This window comes from Falco peregrinus, chromosome 16 (genome assembly GCF_023634155.1).
Source record: "Falco peregrinus isolate bFalPer1 chromosome 16, bFalPer1.pri, whole genome shotgun sequence".
NCBI classification, from domain to species: Eukaryota; Metazoa; Chordata; class Aves; order Falconiformes; family Falconidae; genus Falco; species Falco peregrinus.
The window spans coordinates 884,946-907,412 of NC_073736.1; the positions used below are offsets into that span (position 1 = coordinate 884,946).

Sequence of the window (22,467 nt, forward strand, 5' to 3'; positions counted from 1 at the left end):
GGGAGTAAACGGCAAGCGAGAGTGCGCCAAGTTGACACCGCACGCACCAGGCTCGTGGGGACAGGCTGCGGACCATGCCGGGGATGCCCACCAGGAGAGGTACCAGTCCCACTCCTTGCTCCCCTCTCTCTTCCCAGCTGTGCGGTCAGGAAGCAGCCAGGATGCATGCAGTGGGGGGAAAGGAGCACAAACCCTCCTGTGCTCTGGCACAGCGTGGGCAAACCCCATCCCATGGCCCCGGGGCGGGCAGCAGGGAATGGGCAGCCTCTGTGCATGGCTGTGCCAGAAGCAGAGCCTGGCATTACGCGGCTGTGCCTGCGCAGGGGGGATCTTGTGCCTGGGGTCCCCAGCATAGTGAAGTGCAGTTGGGCACTGGGAGCTGCTTCGTGGCTACTTCTTGGCTCCGTGAGGGGCACCTTTGCTGTCAGCCTGTGCTGGCACAGCACCCCAGGGTGGCAGGCTGGTGGCGGTGGGGTGGCTGGTTTTGGGGCCATCCAGGTGCTGCCCTAGCGCTACTTGCAGTAGGTGTGGGGCAGGCACTCTCCCGGCTGCTGTCAGCCCTCCCCACCTGGTGCCTCTCACCCCGGCCAGGGGAAGGGGACTCCCGAGCCTGCTCAGTGCCAGGGGCGGCACCCCCACCCGGGGGAGGGCAGAGCAGGTCCGCCCGGCTCTACAGGCTTTGGGTGTGCTCTGAGTCACCCGCAGTGCTGCTCTTCCCAGGTCTGCAGGCGCCTGGTTCGCACCCGCAGGCACCCTGGGCTCTGCTGCCAGGTCTCCAGCAGCAAGCAGGGGAGAGGGGGGAGCGCTGAGCGTCACCCGCGCACGGGAGTCACTCCTGCAGCTTCTGGCTGTCCCACAGTGTGGCCGCGTATGCCTTGGGCACAGCTTTGCCCTGCAGAAAGGGCAGCGTCCCCCACTGCCTGCCTGCCCTCTCCTCTGCAAAATGGGAAGAGCTCCAAGGTTTGAAAGCCTGGGGCAGGAGGCAGGCAGGGGTGCTGGCAGGGCTCCATGTGGAAATGATTAAACACTTGCAAGGGGTTGAAGGAAGAGCATCCCAGTGCTCTAGGGTTTTGGGTTGGAGAACGGTGGCGTGTGAACCTTGCAAAGAGAGAGGTCCCAGCAGCACCCGCATCCTCTGCAGGTTCTGTCCCAGGAACAGCCTGTTCCCCTTGTTCCTCCCTCGCAGCCCCAGGCAGCACTCAGCACCTCAGAAGTGGCAGAAGGAAGAACTTGTGGCCTGGGGCAGTTCACAGCACTGGTGGGCACAAGGAGAGACAGGGATTGGAGGGATGTGGCTGCTGGGCCGAGGCAGGACAGGAGACCCAGAACTGCTCCCAGCCCAATCCCAGTGGCCCCAGTGTCCCACATCATGGGGCTCCAGGGCAACATGTTGTGGCAGAGTGCCAGGCTGGATGCTAGGGGTCCTGCCCAGGGACGGATGGCAGAGCTTCCACGCGGACAGCAGTGCTGCCCATCCAGACATGGGTACAGGCACCTCCATGCAGTGACAGCGTTGTTCACGGCCTAGTGCCAGGCCATGGCTGTGCCCCCTCTGGGTGGCAGGCTGAGTCCCTCGGGGGACCTGTCGCCTGGCAGCGATGTGCAGGAACCCTGCTGGGCACTGCCTGTGCCCAGCGTTGGGAGCATTGCCCTCCCGCTGGCTGTCACCACGCACAGACTCTCTGAGACTGGGCATGCTCAGGTACCGCAGGCACGCACTCTGCTGCCCACCCTGCTCATCCTGCCCCTAGGCAGTGCTTCCCAGGGAGGTGCCATACTTCCCCAGGTGTGGAGGACCACCCTCAGGTCTGGGTGATAAGCCAGGGACAAGCCCTGTTGCCACTATCTCTGTGGCCAGGGCACCTGGAGCAAAGGCCAATGCATGGAGTACAAAGGCAAACGGGGGGTGGGCTCTGCTCTGGTCTGAGGTGGGCACTGCCCGGGAGGACTGCCTGGAGCCTTTGCCAGACAGGATGTTTCTCACTGCATTGTGACGGCTGTCCCTCGGCATAAGCAAGACCTGACACCAGTTATGGACATGCTGTCAGAGGTCCCCTTTCCTCTCTCTGCTCCAGACTGCATGATCCCACTGGGGTCCAGGGCAAGAACAATCTCCCAGCCTAAGGCTCTCCCCCTTGCAGGACCTGGTGGCTTGGCTGCACAGACCCCATAGTCCCACCCCAGCGCTGGCCAGCATAGCTTTTGAGCACTCGTGGTCGGCGAGGCGTTCCCCATCCCCCTGCTTCTTGCGGTAGCCTTTGCTACTTCACAGAAAATGTGATGACTTGGCAGCCCCTGAGTTTCCAGGCCTGGTTCCAGCTGCTGGGTGGAGAAACCTTCTGCAGTTGTTTTTGGGTCTGGCACAGCTGAAGGCTTCACTGTCAGGGGGATGTGAGGGGAGATCTGGCATCTCCAGCTGAAGACAGGCTCTCTCTCTGTCCTTACCCGTGGTGGCATGGTGTCACTGGGGTGGCCATGGGGAGAGTGGTGCCGGCACGTAATGAGCAGCTGCTTCTGTCCAGTTTGGAGGCTGCTGAGCCCTGCGGCACCAGGGACAGGGCCTGGGTTTGGCTCCCACCAGTGTTCTGGGCTGTTTCCACCACAGACACAGCCCAAACTCGCTGAGCTCAGGGAGCACAACCACCAGGTCCCCAGGTTTAAATCAGTGGGACTGGTATAGATGCATGCCCATGGCCAGTGGGGTGCCAGCTCTGCATGCCCTGTGATGGGCCACCAGCAGCATGTGGAGGCTAGGAGAGCTGCTGGGACACAGCTCTGGGTCTGTGCCCAGAGGTTAGTCCCATCCTGATGGGCAGCATGGCATCCTCCCCAGGCATCCTCCCAGCCCATCCTCATGCTGGGCAGGGTTCACCACTGCTCCTGGATGGGGAGGTGTGGCGCGGTGGTACAGCGGGGCAGCAGGCTCCGGCGGGACGGAGACACTATCCTCCAGGAGTCCCTGCTCGATTCCCCAGCCCAGAGATCAGGGAAGGAAGGCAGACCCTTCGGTCCTTGGGCAAGCCAATGCCCGGAGAAGCTCCCTGGTGGTGGAGTTGTACTCCCATGCGGGACTGTGGCAGCAGAATTTGTTTTCCAACAAGCTCCTGAGATACCACATTTACCGACCTCCCTTGCAACTCCATCCCACTGGGCCCAAGTGCCTGGACATGGAGACGACCAGCTTTGCCGTAAGGCTGGTGGCAGGCAGGTGTAGCAAGTACACAAGGGGTCATCTTGCTCCCCAGCTGGGCAGGGCAGACAGTCCCAGCTGGAGTCTCCCAGGACTCCAGTGAGTGGGTTTGTCCTCTTGCTGGCCTGGAGCTACTCTTTGGTGTGCTTTGAAGCTAGAGGAGCCCCACCTTGACTCTGTAGCTTGGGAAAATCTGTCTGCGCCACTGCAGGGGACACTGCCTCCTGTCACATGCCTTAGACATTGGGGGATGCCAAATCTCTTGCCAGGGATTTCCTTGATAATCAAGGGTCCCTCCAGCACCATCACCCTGGAACACAATCCTCAGTCCACCAAGGCCCTCCATCCTAACCTCCAACGTCTGCTTCATCGGCCAGGGGCTCCTCCAGTTCAGTTCTGCCATCACCTGCCACACTGTGGGGGCACCACAGGGTCCCCTCCGCTCCCAGCCTCCCCTGCCTCTGCCTCAGCCATCCTAGCCCTCCAGGCTGCTCACAGCAGCAAACTACCCCATAGTCCCCCGGCCAACATGGGGTCACCTCCCACACCGCTGTGGCAGGGCGCATGGCCTGACAGCCTGCACCCCACCATGGACCTGCGTGGGACATCCACTGAAAGCCTCTTTACAGACGTGTCTGGGGAAAAGACAGCTATAATCTCCCAGTTCCCAGCCTGGGCCCCTGGGTAAACCTGGCAAGTCCTCGCTGCAGCAGGGAGCTCCAGCCTCCTCCCAGCTGGCTGCAGCCGCCCAGGTCTGGAAAGGGGCCTTTTAAAACAGTCCCCAGCCCACTGGAGACAGCAGCAGCCAGGCCCAAACCTCCTCCTGCCTCGGCTCATGGAGGGGGACTCCCTCCCTCCCTCTAAGTGGCTGGAAAGTGTCACCTCCAGTACCTGCGAGCACCCGCCTTTCACTCGGCTCCTGTGGGAGATGGGCAGCCCCTGGCCATGCTGACATCCAGCAGCAGGGATGGGTGTCCCCAGCTGTCTGTGGCATTGGTTGATGGGTCATTCCTGCCACCACAGGTGCTGGTGGACCTCAGTCCCCAGTGCTTATCAGGGGATCCCTAAGAGCCAGAGTTTTTACCCTGGGCCTCCATCACTTGAGCAGATGTACAGCTTGCATTTTTGGCATTCAGCCCTCCCCAGAGCTGCCAGTATTAAGGATTAAAAAAGCTTGCCTGCACTGGAGCCAAGCATTGCCTTTTGCTCCCACCCTGATCCCTGTGACCAGCGTGCAGGGGGAGGGCATGTCTGGGGACAGAGTGACTTGAAGGGCCTCTGGTTCTTGAGCTGTGCCTCGCTGCTGGGGGGACTTCCGAGTCCTTAACAGAGGAGGCGAAGGTGACAAACGAGCCCTCACTGCCGGGCTGAGCAGCACGGCCAGCACAACTTCATACCCCGCCCGCTGCAGGCAGGGGCCGGACCGCCGGAGACTTGTCACCGTTCTTCGCCCCTAGCGGCAAGCCCCGCCCACGGGGACCGCCCCGCCCCGCCCGGGAGCGGCATGGCCCCGCCCCTAGCGATTAGCCCCGCCCACGGGGACCGCCGGGAGCGGGTGGCCCTGCAGGCACGGTCCAGGAGTCCTGGCAGCAGCCCCGCTTGGCCTCTTTAATTAACTGTCCTCCGTGCAAAGGGAAGGGAACTCACGTCCTCCGTCTCCTTTCCCAGCTGGGCCCATCAGCCTGGGGGCTGTCAGGAGGTTTGGGGGATGGACCTGGGGTGGCAGATGGGTCCTGGACTGGGGGGCCTTGTGTCCTCCTCTCAGTTACGTGCTGGGGCTTTCCCACGTCTTTTCCCAGGCACTGGGGGCTGATCTGTGTGTCATTGATCCCACCTGACAAACCTTTGAGTTTTTTGGGGAGGGAATCTGCTGTCCTGGGGCCAGCTGAGGAATGTGCCCCACCCTGACAGCCTGGTGGCTCACAGCAATGAGCAGAGCTTGAATAGCTCCTGTTGGTGGCTGTGCTGGCTACTGGGACAGACTTCCATGGCCACACAGGCTGCACTGGCTTCTGGGATAAATGTACCACTGAACCTCTTCCAGCCCTGTCCCAGATCTCCAACACTGATGTGAAGCCAATGGCATCTCTGCTCTGAATCAGAGCTGGCATCCCGCCACGCATTGCACAGACACAGCACAGCACCACACAACACACAGCCCTGCACACAGCTCGGGGGGTACAGCGTGCTCCCCATGGCAGCAGCAGGAAGTACAACTCCTACAACCTACGAGCAGACTGGGCGCAGCTCAGACCCAGCCAGCCCTTTGAATGGGCAAAGCGTGGTCCAGGCATCTTTGTGCCAGTGGGATGCAGCGCGCAGGAACCTCTCACAATACGTGCACACACACCCCAAACTCCAGTCTGCCTGCCCCTGTGCCATGGGCATCACGCAGAGCGACATCTCCCTCCTCACCCCGCCTGACCAAACCTCCCATTCCTCATCAGCATCTTGTGCAGAAATTCATGTGTACGGAGAGCTAAACGGTGCATGAACGTGCTGGGTACAAAGGCAGCTGCAAGGTGCACAGCACCCCGGACCCGCACTCGTGCCAATGCTCCCTCCAGCATCCGAGCCCAGCGGCCGGCGCCTGCGGTCTGCCCTTCCTCCCCGGCTGGGGGCTGCTTTGGGCACTCCCAGCCCAGAGCCGCCATCCGTCCTTCCCTGTCTCCTCCCCTCTCCGCACCAACTCCCACAACTGCCGAACTCCTCCGGATGGCCAGCCCGAGCTCCAGCCCTTCGGAGAGCCGGCCCCAGCGAGCGCCCCCCCTCCGCGCCCCCGGGCGCGCCGCCCGCCCAGGCCCGCAGCAGGACAGCAGCGGAGCCACCGCAGAGCGACACGGACCCGCGGGAACAATAGCACATGCACGCAGCGAGCGGCCAGGCCGGCGGGGCTGCTCCCAGCCCGGGGACTGCCGGCGGCGCTGATGTGCAGCGCCGTCCCCGCTGATGTCAGCCTGTCACCTGCCTCGGGAAGCATGCGGGGATGCAGCCCCTCGCTGCCAGGGGAGAGGGGACAGGCTGGGGACAGCCACTGCTGAGAAGCTACCCCCACCCCCAACTTGTCATCTCTCTAATCTGCAGCCACCTCGTTCCCCATGAGACCACCGCCGCTGCTGCTGCTTGTGCTGTGGGTGCCGCGGCTCCTGGGAACGCTGGCCGAGGTAAGCCCGTGTCGCCTCAGCTCCCCGACTGTCCCTGCAGGCGCTGGGCCCCGAGCTCGCTGGTGGCTCTGCACAGTCCTGCCCCGCTGAGGAATGACGGCATGTTTCTGGGCTGGCGCTCCAGCCCTGCAGCTGCACCAAATTAGCGGCGTTTGCAATTAGAGCTGGCTCTCCCTCCCCCCCGAGCCGTGCCCTCTTCGGCCCGGCGCCGTGCCCCTCGCCCCAGGCACTGCCCGGCCGCTCTTCCCGGGGGTCCGCAGCTCCCCTGCCCGGCCCTCCCCCCCCGCCCCCCCCCCCCCCCCCCCCCAGCACACGCTTCCAGCAGCACGGCAGTCGGTGGGGGAGCCAGAAGTGAGTCAGCCGGCAAAGCCAAGGGGAAAATAACTGCAGAAAGATGATTGCTGCTCTGAGGCTTGTTGCGGGACAGAGTGGGCAGAGGTATTTCCTTTAATGTGGAGGGAGCTAGCCTCAGCCTAAGGCAGCGCACACCCTGCTTGCGAGCAGGCTGTGGGGAGACGGGCGCCCCATGAGCGTGGCTCCGCACCTGCTGTGGTGTGGAGGGTGCTGGGTGCTCTGCAGCTTTCAGGCCAAGCCCTTGCTTTGCAGCTCGTGGGGGACGGCAGCTGGACTGAGGTCTGGGATCCCTGCATCCTACCCCCCCATGACCACGGGAAGGGCAGGTGCCTGTAGATGGAATGAGATTGCCAGGGCCTATCCAGAGCTCCCTTCCTCCCCAGATCTTTCCCTTGTGCCCTGGCTGTTTTGATGGGATGTCTTTCCCCGTGGGCATGACCCCATGTTGGTCTGCAGTCCCAGGACACGTGCAGAACGCCAAGGCAGCCCACAAGCTATGTCTGCTGAGTCTGTCTCCCTGCCTTAGCTAGGGGAAGGTGATGTGAGCAGTGAGTGACCTGGACTGCCTTGGGAAAAGGGGTCACAGTGCCCAGAGGATCGCAGCTCTCAGATGTCATGGCAGGATGGGACCTGTGCCTGGCTAACCTGAACCCTGGCCTGGCACAGGGCACCTCTCCCAGGCGTTGGTCTGGGCTCCAACCACCTCACCTTGCTCCTCTCTCACTTGACACCTTCTACCCCCCAGGGCAAGGGATGCAACCAGACAGCACGGGCAGGGCCCGAGGGACAGGGTGCACTCAGTGGTAGAGGTAAGTCAACGCAAAGAGGTTCCCAGGCTGCAGAGCACGGTCTTGGTGCCTAGGAGTGGTGAGATGAGCAAATGTGCTGGGCCAGAACTTGGGAGTAACTTTGTAAATGTTCTGCTTTAGACTTAGTGCAGGCTGCAGATAATGGCCAAGGAAGGGGAGGGAGTCAGCCCCATCCTCCGCCAGCAACCATCCTAATGGGGGGCAGCATGAGAGACAGACAAGTCTCCAAGCTCTCTCCTTCCTGCAGAGCATCAAGTGGGCTCAGCTGCAGCACAGCCATAGGTGCCCTGCACAGAGCCCCTGTGGCTGGCTGGTCAGGATTGTGCTCCATGGGGCAGCCCACTGGCTGTGCTGAGCTGTCTGGGGCAACACCTCTGTGCTCACCCTGCAGCCAGCAAGGGCTGCTGTGTGCTTGGAGCCAGCGCGGGGCCCACACAGCGTGGGCCCAGGCAGGGCATGGGGTGTACCTGGATGTCGCTGTCTGCGATGTGGTTAGCAAATCTTATCCATGGGGACCTGAGCAGTGTTGTGATCATGGGCCTCAGGGCTGGAGGATGCCTCTGGTCCCACTTAGATATTAGTGCGTTTGTACTGCTGGGTGAAGATGATTGCTGAGTGACAGATGGAGGCAGGCGATGCAATCTGTTGGAAACCTGAGAGAAGCAGACAAGCATGAGAGGAGAACTCATACCTTCATGAGATAAGAAAGAGCCTGCAGTGAAAAACCATCCCTGTTTGAACTTCACGCAGGGCACAATCCTGCTGGCTGTCCTCAGGAGGACATTAGCCATGCCCTGTACTCCGCAAGCTGCTGCAGCTGGGTCTCTGCATCTTGGGACGGCAAAGGGAGCCCAAGGCAGCTCATCCAGGTGTAGGCACCTGATCCGTGGACACCCAGCTACATTCAGATAACCGTTCCTGAGCAGTCTGTTCATAAATCTGCACTTGAACTGCTCAGTGATGGCACTGAGAAGGCCTTTCCCAGGGGGACTGCATGCTCTCCTTTTGTGTCCATCTAACTTCTCCAATTCCCTTTGCTCTCATCTGCTGAGTGAAGCTCTCAGCGTGGCAGCAGGCTCCAAACAACAGCACTGCATGAAACAACTTGCATGTAAACCCCCCCCCCCAAACTATCCAGCTTTGTGGGAAGGCCACACACAACGCCTGAGCAGTCCCAAAGGTGCCCATTCCCCAGGGCTCACCTCACACTGCTCCTCTTTTGCTGTGTAAAGGCAGCCCCCTGGGCAGACCTCTGGGGCAATAGCCGTGCTTGTTTAAAACTTTCTTGCCGTGCTAGATCACATGTAAGCCTGTTGCACATCATAAATTTTAAGTGCTAATTATTACATAAATGTCTTATTAGCACTAGAGTTGTTCTGGTGTTTTCCAAATGCTGAAAGCAATAGAGAGCTCATGGTTCACAGGATGGGGAGTGCGTGGCCATCCGCTGGTGGAGGCATGGGGAGGCAGAGATGGAGCCTGCAAGGGTCATGTTGCCAGCTTGGTCCCAACAGACAGGCTCTGTCTGGCTCCTGTTTGTGTAGGTGGTTCCTGAGCAACTCCAAGGGCAGAGATTCAATAGCAGTTTTGGCCGCTGACCCACCAATTAGGCCAAGCCTTGTAGGCCACTTCCTTGTCCCCAGACAGTCCATCTGGATGGCAGAGCACCAGCCCTGTAGCCACAGCGTGCTGAACTTGCACGGTCAAGGCAGAGACGCACCACAGCAGGGGGCTGTGCAAATCTGGCCCCACATTTCCTCCACGTATGCAGTGCCCTGTTCTTCCCATGTCATCTCTGTGCTGGGCAGGACAGTGGCAACTCGGTGCCTGGATCCCTCCAAAGCAGCCTTTACCCTCTCCTCTGTCAGAGACCACACAGAGACTATTGCAGGGAGTGTAACAGCCCCACTGCCATATCCATCCTGCTTCCTCACTGGCCATTGTCTTTCTTCTGCAAGGTGGACCCAGAGCCCTTCAACATTTTTGGGGGGCTCAAACCAGCCAAGGTGGTAAGTGATGCATTATACCCAGCCAAGGCAACTTTTCTGCCATGAACCAGAGCTGTCTGGACAAAGCATGTGGTTGCCTGAAGCCTTCTAGTCTTTCTCCAATGGAACAGATGCTCCATGCTTAGGAGCATCTCTTTCATGACCACATGCCTTTGACTCCAGTCCATGAGGGTTTCTGAACCTTCTTGTGTTTTCCAAAGGTTATTCAGAGCCCTTGGGGTTGCGCCTGGCTGAAGGGGGGCAGTGTCCATGGTGGTGGCCTGTGCCAGGGTGGGTGGGCTGGGGAGCCTGGCCCTGCAGGCTGGACACTGGCAGCACCACAGCTCCCTGCTGAAGGTTTTGGCGTTGCCTCTGCAGGAACTCTCCTGAACCTCAGCGTGAGTGACCACAGCCGGTCAGGCTCCCTCCTTCTGTCCTGGGATGAGCCAGAGGGGGGTGCCGAGGGATATTTGCTCGCCCTCTCCTCCCTGGGATCAGGCACGCTGCTGCAGAATGGATCGGCTGGACCCAACATCACCAGCTTCTGGTTCCACGGGCTGACCCCTGGCATGTGCTACAAGATTGAGGTGACAGCCATGTTTGCCTGCATGGAGACCACCAGCCAGACAGTCACAGCACAGACAAGTAAGGGGTTCCCCAGTAACTGCAGAGTCAAAGGGTCTCAGTCTTCCTACCAGTGATTGTTACACTGCTTTGGATAGTGTGAAGTACAGGTCTGTGTGGACTCCCATGCATTCATGGGGAGGTCAGGTTTTTCTTTGCTTCCATGAGGATTAGGGTCCTCCCCTCATCCCCCAAGCCCCAAGGATCTTTCTCTCATCCATGTGGAGGGATCTTGCATGGGCAGTGTTCACACTATATGTTCTGGAATAATATAGCTAATGATGGACCATCCTATGATATGGACTGCAGAGAGCTGAGGGGTGGAAAATGTTATGCCTGGAGGTGCAGAAAGAGCTACAAAGAAGTAGTATCTGCTTCATGATTTTGGCACATCTCTGCCAATCACTGGCTCACCCACCGAGCCTTGCTCTGTGCCCTCCCTAGCTGATGCCAAGGATTGGGGGAAGGGGGCAGGGCTGGTGAGTCCACAGCTCAGGTGAGGATGGAAGCCTTTACCTGCATCGCCACAGAAGATCCTTGAGTAAATCAGTGCATGTGAAGGTGGAAAACCTAGAAAAGGAGAGTAGAGTTGGAGGGAGGGGGTTGACCAGCAAAAGAAATGGTGTCAGGCAGCAGTGGTGGCTGCAGGGAGCAGGGGCTGGTGCTCACAGGAAGGCAGGAGCAGAGGACCTGGCAGCAAGTGAACTCACAGGTAAGTGCTGATGGCTTTGCCTTTCTCAGCACACACCTGGTGTGCTGTCCCTGATCAAGCCTTCCTGCCCAGTTCAGAATGACTGTGCAGAGGTTCCAAAGGGGTTGGTGCAGCCCACACAACCCATGGGAGATTGGTGACTTGTTAGGGAGGTGATGGGGCCATGCTTGGGGGACTGAGTCCTGTGGAGCTGGCTGGCAGGACCTGACCAGGTGAAGGCACTGTCCCACCAGCCCTTGAGCAGCCTAGCAGGTCAGGCATCGCCAGACAACTAGCCAACGCTGTCTGTGCCATGTCCAATGCAGGTCCTTCACCTGTCCACAACCTGAGCCTGAGCAGCAGCGGGAGCTCCGAGGTGCTCCGTGCCTCCTGGGCACATGCCCGCGGGCAGCGAGATGGCTACCACCTTGCCCTCTACCACAGCGACTCCCAGGCGCTTGTGAGAAATGTGTCCATCCTGCCAAACACTTCCATGTTCCTGTTTGACGGGTTGCTGGCTGGCAGCGAGTATGCCTTGAAGGTCAGCACGCTGGCTGGATCCAGCCAGGCGAGCACCAGTATCCACCAGTGGACAGGTAGGGAGCGATGGGTGTGCCTGCCCAGGAGGGAAGGGGTGGGAGAATGGGTTTGGCAGGAGGCATGCAGCACCCTTGCGCTGGGCTGGCAGAGAAGGGGAGGTCTCCTTCAGGGCTGTGGTGGAGAGTTTGTGTTGATGGGGAGCAGCTGGGAGTTTTTCACGACCCTGCTGTAAGCCCAGTGTGCCGGGCTGGGGGCAAAACCTTGCGCCTCGGTCCTGCCCTGAGGGATCAGCAGCTTGGGTTTGTGTCCTCTGTGTCCCTGTGGAAGAAGGGCAATCCGGGGATCCTGACAAAAGATCTTGGGTGGTGGGAGCTGCATTACCAAGCTGCCAGCCCCTCTGACCTGCAGCCTGAAAGAGCGTGACAGTATGGAGGGGCCTTAAGAGCCCCTCAGCCTGCCTGGGAAGGGATGTGGAAGATACATCCCTTGGCAAGGGAGCAGCTGTGGCCATAGGAGACCCTGGGGAGAGAGAAGGGTCCAGGGAGCCCCAACCCTGGTGCTGAACCTTGCTGCCTCCTGCTTCTCCCCTCAGCTCCCTCCATCCCCACCCAGCTGAGGCTCAGCCCGGGCTCCAGCACCAGCCTCGTCGCCTCCTGGGCAGGTGCTGCGGGAGCCGCCTGGCTGCACCTTGTGCTCCGCAACCTCCTCACCCAGACGGTGACCACAACCCTGTCAGCCAGGAGGGGCCTCACCAGCTACACCTTCCAGCATCTCCACCCCGGCACCCCGTACTGGCTGGGGCTGAGTGTCACGGCTGGGTCCTACACTGTGGTGGGGCCCAATGCCACCGCTTGGACATGTGAGTATGATGGCCAGGGGTGGGGGAGGACCTCGGTGACTTGGTTTTCTCCCTGCCTCTGGTCCAGCCTCTGAATCCAGAGGCCTCCTGCCAGACCCCTGGGTCCAGAGTGCAATTCTGGTGCTTGGACCTGGCCAAAAGCTGCTCCAGGACCCAGCTCTGGGGCACTGAGATAGCAGGGCCAGTGAGTCACCATGGCAGGTGAATTCTCAGTGCCAGCCTGCTTCTCCTTCAGATGCACTGGGATCAGCCTCTCCCTGAGGAGGAGGCAGGAGGGGCAGCAGATCCCACTAGTGTTCGGTGCAGCTGGAGCCAGGCTGTCATGTGCCTCAGGGCTGTCCAAGGGCAGCAGAGAAAACAGGGGGCAAGGCAATAGTGGTTCAGCTGGTTTGAACTGGAAGTTTCTGGAGGGAAATGGGTGTTTGGTCCTCTTTGATTGTTATCAAGAGTATATTTTGGTAGCACCTGATAACCTCATCCTGGTGGATGTCCCTAATGTGCCAGGTGCTGTGCAAACACAGCCAAGGAAGCCAGCCTCTGGCAGGTGAAGAAACTGAGGGTAGTCCTCCCAGACCCCAGCTAGCTGCACCATTCAACCCAGCGTCCTCCACCTCCTGGCTCAAGCTGACAAGAGCCGTGAGAGACTGTGACTTCCACCACTGCAGCCCTGGTTTGCTGCCGACACCATGCCACAGCACTGCAAACAGGCCTGTCCCTGGACTTGCTCTCCCAGATGTTACCAGGAAAACCAGAGGGGAAATGGAGAGGCCAAGCCTGGCCTCCTGGAGAGAGCAAGGCTCATGCCGAACACCAGGAAAGTGTTGGCCCTCTGTAGTGAGGAGCAACAAATTGTGGAGGTGCCAAGCTGCAAACTCTGAGCTGTTGTGGCCAGTGACTCATCCTGGCATATGCTGGAAGGTCAGGCGTGTGCTGGAAGGACCTGGGTGCCACCAGATGACAAGTCTCCAGCTCTCTTCTGCTCTACCTGCCAGTCTGGGAAGCTGGAGCCTGCTCACTGCTGACTGCAGCTGGGATTTTGGAAGACATCCACAGCCCCAGTTCATTTGTTTCTGCTATGAAGTGAATGACTTGATCCCTGCTGTTGCTGGCTGTAGCTCTGACCTACCCAACTGAACAAAAGTCCCCGGTGCCAGATGTATGAGCCAGGGGCGTCCATCCAGGAGTCTGGTCCAGGCCACGTCCTGGGAATATCAGCAAGTTCGTGACAGGACACGAATGGAGAGGAGGGGGACTTTTAGGAATTTCCGAGCTGGGCTGCCAGCTTTGTCTGAGTTTTGCTAGACCAGGAATGGTTGTGCTAGGGAGTAGAGACAGCATGCTCCAAAAGGACGTCTTAAAGCTGGATGTAACCCTGCAGATAAGCAAGGAACAAGGGTCAGGGGTGTATGAGGTCCAGAGCACCTCATAATCCTGATGCACACAATCCCATTCCCTTCCCTTCCAGACCCCCTGAGCCCTGGCAATGTGACCCTAAGCAGTGCAGAGGAGCAGAGCTCCTTGCAGGCTCACTGGAGCACCCCAGCAGGAGGGAGGGACTTCTACCTGGTGACGCTGCAGGAGGGAGAGGATGGTGCTCCAACGAGGAACATCTCTGTCAGCGGCGACAATGGTCATGTCACCTTCCACGGGCTGAGCCCCGGAAAGCAATACTCTGTCCAGGTGATGGCGGTGGCTGGGCCTTACCGGGCATCAGCCCGCAGCACAACAGCCTGGACACGTAAGCAGAAAGCCCCAGCATGTCCTTTGGAGGCCGTTTCTGCTGCCTGATGGAGGCGCTGATGCCTGGAGGGAGGCTGGTGGGATGGGGAGGGGGATTGCGGCAGGGGCAGAGATGGGGCTGTGCAGCACAGTGGTACCAGGTCTCAAGAGTAAGCTGTGGGTCAGAGCGGCAAAATCTGCTGCCTCGTAGTTCCCTGTGATGAAGGACTTGGAGGTCCTTGATGGACTTGTGCCAGGTAGTGTCAGGCACAAACCAAAACTAGATCCTACGCAGTAACCTTTGGGCTCAGAGTTCGGCAGGCTTCGAGCCAGCTGCCCCTCCCTGTGCTCACAGCAGCTGGTTTGGTGAGTAGTGAAGTGCCACTGGTGCCCCCCGAGCAGCATCTTCCTGTGCCCGGGCCCTCCTGGGTGACTTGTGGAGCCATGGTTGGTGCTGCTGCCCTGGGAAGGAAGGACTGGAGCCTTAAGCAGCACGGGGGGGCACTCCTTCAGCCCCTGGTGCCTAGAGCAATAAAAGGCTCTCGGTGCTGGCTGCCCCTGTTCGGCGGGGGGACTGCTGCAGAGTGTCCAGAGAGCAATCTGGCTGCCTGATGCACTGCCACATGCAGTGACGTGCAGTATCCCGTCCTTGTCCCTTGCAGAGCCACTAGCACCATCTGGTGTGAGTCTGTCCAGCCAGGGGAGCTCCTCCAGCCTACTGGCCAGCTGGGAGGAGGCAACGGGAGAGGGCTACATGCTGGCACTCAGCCCGGTGGAGCACACCATGAGGAACAGCTCGCTGCTCAAAGGTGTCATGAACTTCACCTACGAGGGCCTCCGCCCTGGGACCCTCTATGCCTTCGAGGTCAGCACCGTGGCTGGCCCCTACACATCCTCACCCCGGCGCATCACCAACTGGACATGTGAGTGCCACAGCCCTCACTGCAGCCAGCTCTGGGATTCCCACTGGATTTTGCCCTTCCCTGCAATGTCGTTTCTCAAGCCATGTGATAGCATGGGTCTTCTGCAGCTTCATGCAATAAAAGGGCAAAAGGCTCAGGAGGAAAGCAGAAGTGCTGCTGCACGTGTCTGACCCAGGTCTGTATCCCAGTCACCCAGCACAAGTGTCAGCAGAGCCCAGTGGCATCCTCCTCCTCCTCCCTCGGGCTGGCCTGCTGTGGCACTGACTGGGCTGCACCCACCCTAAACAGCCTCTCCACAGCCCTGGTCCAGACCATCCCACCCACCACCTCCTGCAGCACTAGAGCAGCCCTCTCACCATGTCAGCCTGAATTCTTGTGCTGGCCCAGTCCCTGCCAAACTGGTGTGTGGGTGTCAGCAGGGGGGATGCTGGCCAGCTCAGACCCCACGGGCGGCCAGATGGGGGTCTTCCCAGAGAAGGGACTTGAGCCCCAGCACATTTGGGGTTGTACTTCTGCCAGGTGACTCCAGTCCGGGTGCAGCTGTGACTCTAGACTTTTCCTGTCCTAGATCCTTTGCCTCCAGAGCAGCTGACCCTCAGCAACCAGGGCCGCAGCACCTCTCTGCAAGCCTCCTGGAAAGCAGCTCCTTCTGGCAGCACCGGCTACACAGGCACCCTCTGGGAAACCAGGTCCCGTGAGTGGGTCAGGAACTTGACCGTGGTGAACAACTGGACGAATGTCACCTTTGAGGGCCTGGTCCCTGGGCGTCAGTATACACTGGAGATGGCTGCTATGGCTGGACCTTACAGATCCCCTGTGCGATCAGCCACAGACTGGACATGTGAGTGTGATACCTCCACCTCAATCCTACTGCAAATTGCAACCATGGCCTGCCAATGAGAGCAGAAAGCTCATGGCATGGAATAAAGGCAAAGTGTGGACCACGTATGGAGAGGCAGGGGAACCAGGGCCAGGGATGCATAGACAGACAAGGAGTGGAAGGACAGCCAGAGCCACATTCAGCCAGGTTGGAAGTAAAGGGGTCTTCTGTGCAGGAGAAACCCAACAATGAACAGAAAATGCTTCCAAGTGTCACCCAGTGGGAAAGGTGGGGAACCGCTTCCGTGTTTGTTGCGGAGCAGAAGCTCAGGCTGTTCTGGGGTTCGGTATGCCGGGGCTGGTGTCTGACCTGAGCCCACCAGGGGCAGGCGGCAGAGGTGCCCAGGATGAGCGTGTTCAAGCCCACGCTCCGCACCATGGCAGCAGCACCACAACTGCCTCTCACTGCCTGGATGTCTCTTCTCTCTCAGACCCCCTGGCTCCGGCCGGCGTGACCCTGACCAACACCCGACGCCCACTGGGACTCTCTGCCTTCTGGGACAAGGGTGCTGGCGATGTGGACCAGTTCCACCTCCAGCTCTACAGCAAGAGCCATCCAGTGCAGAGGAACATCTCAGTGGGGCCAAACACCAACAACTTCACATTCCTGGGGCTGTCCCCTGGCATTCAGTACTTCCTGAAGGTGACCGTCCTTGCTGGCCCGTACAGATCCTCGTCACACTTTGCCACTGAGTGGACATGTGAGTGAGAAGTGTCCTCAGCCTTCTGCAAGACTGGCAGTGGCAGGGACGTGTCTGAGCGGAGGGAGGGCTCCGGTGAGACCTGCATGCTCCCTGCCCCTGGGAATCGGAGCACGTGTCATGGGTTAGGTGCTGTGTGCTGGCTTCTGGGCCCCAAAAGACCCTTTTCCTCAGCTCAGGCTTTCCCCAGTCAAGCTGAACCTTTTGCCTAAACCACTCATGATCTCAAGGCCAGCCTGGGACTGGTGGGAGAGGGATGTGAGAGAGGAAGCACAAAGACCCCTATGAGCTTGCTGCTCCCTGGCCATGGAGCATAGCAGCCCACTGGGGAGCTGAGTGCTCTCTTCTCAGTAAAGCACCTGGGGACATGCGCGGGCAGCTTCCCCCAGGACAACAGTGGAGCTGGCAGCCTGCTGCCACTGCTTCTCCTTTAGGTCTGTGCAGAGGCCAGGCTGCGTCCTGGCTTCCCCACATGCTTTCCTCCACCATCTCATGGATCTCCATGCTGTTTCCCCCTAGATCCACTGTCTCCGGCTAACGTGAGTGTACAGCCTGGCCAGAGACCCCAGGACCTACATGTCAGCTGGGTGGAGTCAGGCGGTGGCAGAGAGCACTTGGTACAGCTCTCGGTGGCTGAGTCCCTGTCCATCATCAGGAATGTGTCTGTCCCCCGTGGAGTCACCCAGCTTGACCTGGAGGGGCTAGTGCCAGGCTCCCGGTACCGCATGGAGATCATTACTCAGGCTGGGCCTCATCGCACCTCCTCTCAGACTGCCATCGCCTACACTGGTAGGAACGCAGCTCCTCTGCACCCATACCCATCTCTGGTACCCAGCCTGGCTCTTGACCTGGAGAGGGGCTCAGGACCAAGAGAGGGGTCCCAGGGCTGCTCTTGCAGCAGAGCTCTGTGGCCATGTCCCTGCAACCCCACTGGTGCCTGTCTCCTGCTCAAGATGCTGGCTCTCTCGTTGGGACCCTCACTCATCCTGAGCCCAGCAGCTGAGTGGTGCATGCTGTGAGCCTGCCCCAGCGCTTTGGGGCAAGGCAGTCTCAAGCTGTGGTGGTGATGTACCTTTTCCACCTGGGACACAGGGAGCAGCTTTTATCTGGGAGCAATCCACTGCTTCCAGCAGTCTTTAGACAGCATGTTAAATACTCACAGTCCTGCAGCTCCGAGCTTCATTCTCAAACTAGAGTCAGCCCTGAGCACCCCAGATTTGTCTCCTGTAATGCTGTTTTTCTCCCGCAGTCCCACTACCTCCTCTTTCCCTGTTGGCAAGCCCTGTCAGCACTGCCTGGGCTCTGGCTGTGCACTGGGAGACCCCTCCAGGGCAGAGAGATGGGTACCTGCTCAGCATGCATGAGGAGGGCTCTTCTGCACCAGCAAGGAAGCTGGAAGCAGGGAAGGACAGCACCAATGTCACCCTGGCACAGCTGGAACCGGGAACTTGCTACCTTATTGGTATCTGGTCAGTAGCTGGACCCTACCGTTCCCTCCCCAGGAGCGTCACTGGCTGCACAGGTGAGCATCCATACCATCCATGGGTGATTTGGGTCGGAGCACTGCAAGGGGCTCCAGAAGAGGATGGAGATCTCCTCAGGGAGAGGAGAGGAGGGCGCCCTGGCCTGGTTCCCAGTGATGCTGGCCTGCAGCCATCTCCTGCCTCTTGCAGCCACCTTGTACCATATGGGCACAGAGCCCTTGCTGACCAGTTGCTGCTGGCTGCCTGGGGAATGCAAGTGTCCTCCCTGGAAACAGTTGCGTGTTCAGAACTGGATATTTTTATCTCTGATTCACATGTCTTTCTTTCCTCACAGTTCCTGCTGCACCAACAAACCTGAGCCTTACCAACCCAGGCAGCTCCTCAGAGCTTTACATGTGCTGGAACAAGCCCCCTGGCAGGAGGGACCACTACCGCGTTGTTCTGTATAGCCTCAGCCCTCAGAGCAAGAATCGAGTCCAGACCTTGAGTCCAGATGCCCAAAACGTCACCTGGATGCACTTGGAGGCAGGCAGCAGGTTTGCTGTGCAGGTGACTGCTGTGAAAGGCTCGCTTGAAGCTTCCTCCACCAACGTCACCCAATGGACATGTGAGTCTGATGGGCTGGGTTTGACACAGCACTCCACTGTGCCCCAGAGCCTCCATCTGAGCCTTGCAGAGCATCCACCACCACCTTCCCCATCCCAAACCATCTGTGCCCCTAGCTTCCGCACAGTTGTCCCACCTTTCTGCTCATTGTCCTCACTCCTTCCGCAACTAATCCTCACCACCCACCTCAAAGGCTCTGGGTATCTCCCCTGCCATGTGCAGCTGTAAACCCTGGGGCTACTGCATGCAGAGCCACGTGCACTGTCTGCCCATTTTTCCCCATGCTTTTCTCTGGGAGGATCTCTGGTGGCCACCCTGCCCACCACCCAGTGGGAGCTGGGGGCTGGGGTCCAGCACTGCCAGAGCATGAGGAACCACTGGGCAAAGCATAGCTCATAGCTCTGAGCAGCAAGCAGTGGCACGTAGGACTGACTGTCTCCCAGTTGCTTTCCAGACCCCTTGGCCCCTGACAACCTCACCCTGGGCAGCCCCTCTGCCTCCATGCTGCAGGTCGCCTGGGAAGCAATGGGGCGAAGAGCAGAAGGCTACGTGGTGGATGTCTATGACACTGCCTCCAGCGCTCCTGTTGGGCACACGGTGCTGAGTGGGGATGCCAGGAGTCACATCTTCAGGAACCTGAGCCCTGGCAGCCACTACAGCGTGGCAGTGAAGGCCACAGCTGGACCCTTCCACGCCAGCACCCCCAACCTCACCCACTGCACACGTGAGTACGATGCTGTACTTGCAAGCCGGCTGACCTCCACCAGATTGCCCCCTTCCCAGTTCAAATCAGAGGCCGTACTGGTGCAGCCATACCCTGCCTTGCCTTCCTCTCCCATCCATGCAAGCACCCAGTGCTCATGCCCTGCTAGATGCAGCGTGGGGAATCTGTACATGATCCTGTGGCCTGGCCACATGCATCCACATGCATCCACAGGCTTGGGCAGGGCCAAGGAGAAGGCAGCTGCCGGTGAGTCAAGGGCAAAGCCAGCCTTTGGGATCTTGCAGGGCTGACCCACCTCCCGCAGCACAGGCCTGGCAGACTTAGAGCATCTCCTTTCTCTCAGTCCAAATGTGGCTCCTGGCAGTGACCTGTGTTTTGTCCCCAGGCCCGCTGCCCCCGGCTGCTGTGCACTGGCTGAGCACGGGGCACCCTGACAGGCTGAGCGCATCCTGGGGGGCTGCGGCTGGGGGGCGAGATGGCTACACACTGACCCTGTACCACGCACGACTGGGCACTGTGGCAGCTACAGCCTCACTGGGGAGTGACACCCACAACTTCACCTTCACGGACCTGACCCCAGGATATGAGTACTCCCTGGAAGCCAGTGCCACGGCTGGACCATACCAGGCAGCAGCACCCAACATCAGTGGCTGGACACGTGAGTGCCTGGAGGAGTGTCCCCTGCAGAGGGGTGGGAGATGTCGCACCCCTGGGCAGTCCTGAGCAAGGCTGGGAGGTTTACAGGGGACCTGTTATCTTTGGAGATGTGCACGCACATGCGCAGACTATTACCCTCATGGGCATGTGGATGTTCAACTGTAGACTTACTTGTACAAGTCCAGGCTGATGACATGTAGGGTTGCCCAGCTGTGCCCAGGTGGGGACATCCCTCTGCCTGTGCTGCCCCATCTCCCTTCGTACAGGAGCACTCATGCTCTCACTGAGTCTCCTCCAGCAGGTGGAAACCACGTTACCGTAACGGTTTGTGAAATGAATCAGTGTAGTACAAGAGGCTAATCCCAGTCCTCCCAGGAGAACAGGCTGCCTTATCGGTTCCTGATGGAGATTGACTAGTCCATCCATGGAGATGGGAGATGGACTAGTCCAGCACTTCTCCCCACCCAGAAAGACTTCAGGCCAGAGTATAGATGCTGTGCCAGCCCTGCCCAGGCAGCTGCGCACCAGCGGGGTGCTGGAGGATGCATGTGCAAGCAGCGGTAGCAAAGGTGCTCCAGTGGGGCTGCGGAGATGAGGGTGACCTGTGTGAAGGAGGGTAGGCAAGTAAGGGGCCACAAAGGGTGAGCAGCATTAAAGGTGGGGTGAGATGGGGGTGGAAATGAGAAAATGAGTGTGCTAGGGGGGATCTGGGAGTTCCAGCCCTCAGGGAGCATCTGTCCTGCTGGACAGTGCCCATCAAGTGTCTCTTTCCTTCTGCATGGTCTCCAATCCCTAATATCAGGTCTGATGACTCCCCAGGCCCGCTGCCCCCAGCCACCGTGCGCTTGCTGAGCACGGGACACTCCGACAGGCTGAGCGCATCCTGGGGAGCTGCAGCTGGGGGCCGAGACGGCTACACACTGACCCTGTACCACGCACGACTGGGCACCGTGGCAGCTACAGCCTCACTGGGGAGTGACACCCACAACTTCACCTTCATGGGACTCGCCCCAGGAAGCAAGTATATGCTGGAGGTGGTGTCCATGGCTGGGTCCTACAAGACACCTGTGGCGAATGTCAGCAACTGGACGTGTGAGTACCCTGTTTTGAGTGTGGTGTGTGCCTTGCTGGGCAGTTATGAAAGCTCATGGCAAAGGATGCAGCCCTGCTGCCCATCATGGCAAACCTCAAGCCCTGCCTGAACCCAAGGGCACATCAGTGGCATGGCACTGAGCAGGGCTCTGCCCACCCCCACCATCGGTTCCACCAGCCTGCATTAGGCCAGCTGAAGCTCCAGGGGCTGTGCTTCAGAGGAGAGGCACGGAGGAGGGAGCAGCAGACGGAGCATTCACCTTGTCTCCCCTCTGGCTGGCTGGGTGCTCCCTCCTCACCCATCTCAGGGTGTCTCGCTCCAGCTGGGACGGGGCTGTGTCTGCTCAGACCTGCCCAGCGTGAAGCTTGCATTAGCTGCTTTTAGCTGCCTCCAGGCTGGTGGATGCAGCCATTCAATTGAGATGAAGTGCCCTGTCCTATACGGTGCCTCCTTTCTGATGGCGCTGCCAAGATACCCAGGCAGTGTCCTCAGACCCTTCACCGACATGTCTCCCATCCTGTCTCTCCAGACCCGCTGGCACCCCGTAATGTGTACATGACAAACCAGGGGTATCCCAACAGGCTGAGTGCATCCTGGCAAGCTGAACCCCAAGGACAAGACAGTTACAGGCTTCTTCTGTATCACTCGGGATCAGGTATTGTGGCAGCCAATGTATCTGTTGGGAAAGGCACCAGCAAGTTCACCTTTTCTGGCCTGGCTCCAGGACACAAATACCTGCTGGAAGTGGCAGCTGTGGCAGGGCCTTACACAGCCGCTGCAGGAAACATCAGCGACTGGACAAGTGAGTGGCAAGAGCTGGAGGTCCTTGCACCATGCATGAAGCTCAGCCTTCCCCAGCTGGGTGGGCTCGGCACCGGTGGTGGGAGGGGGCAGGGACACAGCTAGGGCTGCTGCCTGGAAGCTGTAGGTACCACTCTAGCAATGGGATCGTGGGCTATGCAAGCCCCCAGCGGAGGGGAGAGCAGGGCAATGCTGCTGCCCATAGGACAGTCTGGCAGCCATGGCTGCTGTTTCAGGAGGCAGACCGTCAGCTCGTGGCCCCACTGGTCACACAAGCTAGTTCCTCCAGACATGAGTGACTAAACAAGAGCAAGGGATCTCATAGCAGTAGTGCTGCTCTGATAGGACACCCACAGCCTGGGAGATCACAAGGCCTTACAGCCAGGGGGAGGACACCCCACCATCCCTGCTGCCTTTCTCCCAGGCACTCAGAAAATTCCTGGCATGGGGGATAAGGGGAGACTGGGATATATTTTTTTTAAGGAATGTGGAAATTGCAGATAAGCACAATAAGCCTTTTCATGTGCTTGTCCCCACAGTCCCTGCACTTTGCTTGGGGAATCTAGAGATCTCTGCTCCCACACTCAGCCAGCCCCTGGCAGGGTGCTGGGAGTCATGTGCAGAGCCCTTCAGGCAGGTCTCTAATGCAGCTTGCTAGTTA

The 22,467-nt window shown here is 59.4% G+C and overlaps 1 protein-coding gene across 4 annotated transcripts in view; it reads left to right on the forward strand.

The window, feature by feature from the left end:
* LOC101913500 (receptor-type tyrosine-protein phosphatase V-like) overlaps nucleotides 1-22,467 on the forward strand; it is a 40,997-nt gene continuing 18,530 nt past the window's right edge. Inside the window, exons 1-17 of one of the 4 annotated variants that reach the window (XM_013300899.3) lie at nucleotides 1-99; nucleotides 6,275-6,354; nucleotides 7,454-7,517; nucleotides 9,884-10,150; nucleotides 11,147-11,416; nucleotides 11,953-12,219; nucleotides 13,685-13,957; nucleotides 14,601-14,861; nucleotides 15,430-15,702; nucleotides 16,172-16,441; nucleotides 16,961-17,230; nucleotides 17,691-17,963; nucleotides 18,260-18,532; nucleotides 18,986-19,255; nucleotides 19,641-19,913; nucleotides 20,732-21,004; nucleotides 21,535-21,807. In XM_013300899.3, the coding sequence (XP_013156353.2) occupies nucleotides 75-99; nucleotides 6,275-6,354; nucleotides 7,454-7,517; nucleotides 9,884-10,150; nucleotides 11,147-11,416; nucleotides 11,953-12,219; nucleotides 13,685-13,957; nucleotides 14,601-14,861; nucleotides 15,430-15,702; nucleotides 16,172-16,441; nucleotides 16,961-17,230; nucleotides 17,691-17,963; nucleotides 18,260-18,532; nucleotides 18,986-19,255; nucleotides 19,641-19,913; nucleotides 20,732-21,004; nucleotides 21,535-21,807 (3,955 nt within the window). In that variant the 5' untranslated portion in view covers nucleotides 1-74. Of the gene's footprint in view, nucleotides 100-5,891; nucleotides 6,355-7,453; nucleotides 7,518-8,375; nucleotides 9,527-9,883; nucleotides 10,151-11,146; nucleotides 11,417-11,952; nucleotides 12,220-13,684; nucleotides 13,958-14,600; nucleotides 14,862-15,429; nucleotides 15,703-16,171; nucleotides 16,442-16,960; nucleotides 17,231-17,690; nucleotides 17,964-18,259; nucleotides 18,533-18,985; nucleotides 19,256-19,640; nucleotides 19,914-20,731; nucleotides 21,005-21,534; nucleotides 21,808-22,467 lie in introns of those variants that run through there. The other 3 variants (XM_055819915.1, XM_055819916.1, XM_055819917.1) reach the window with 3 other exon arrangements.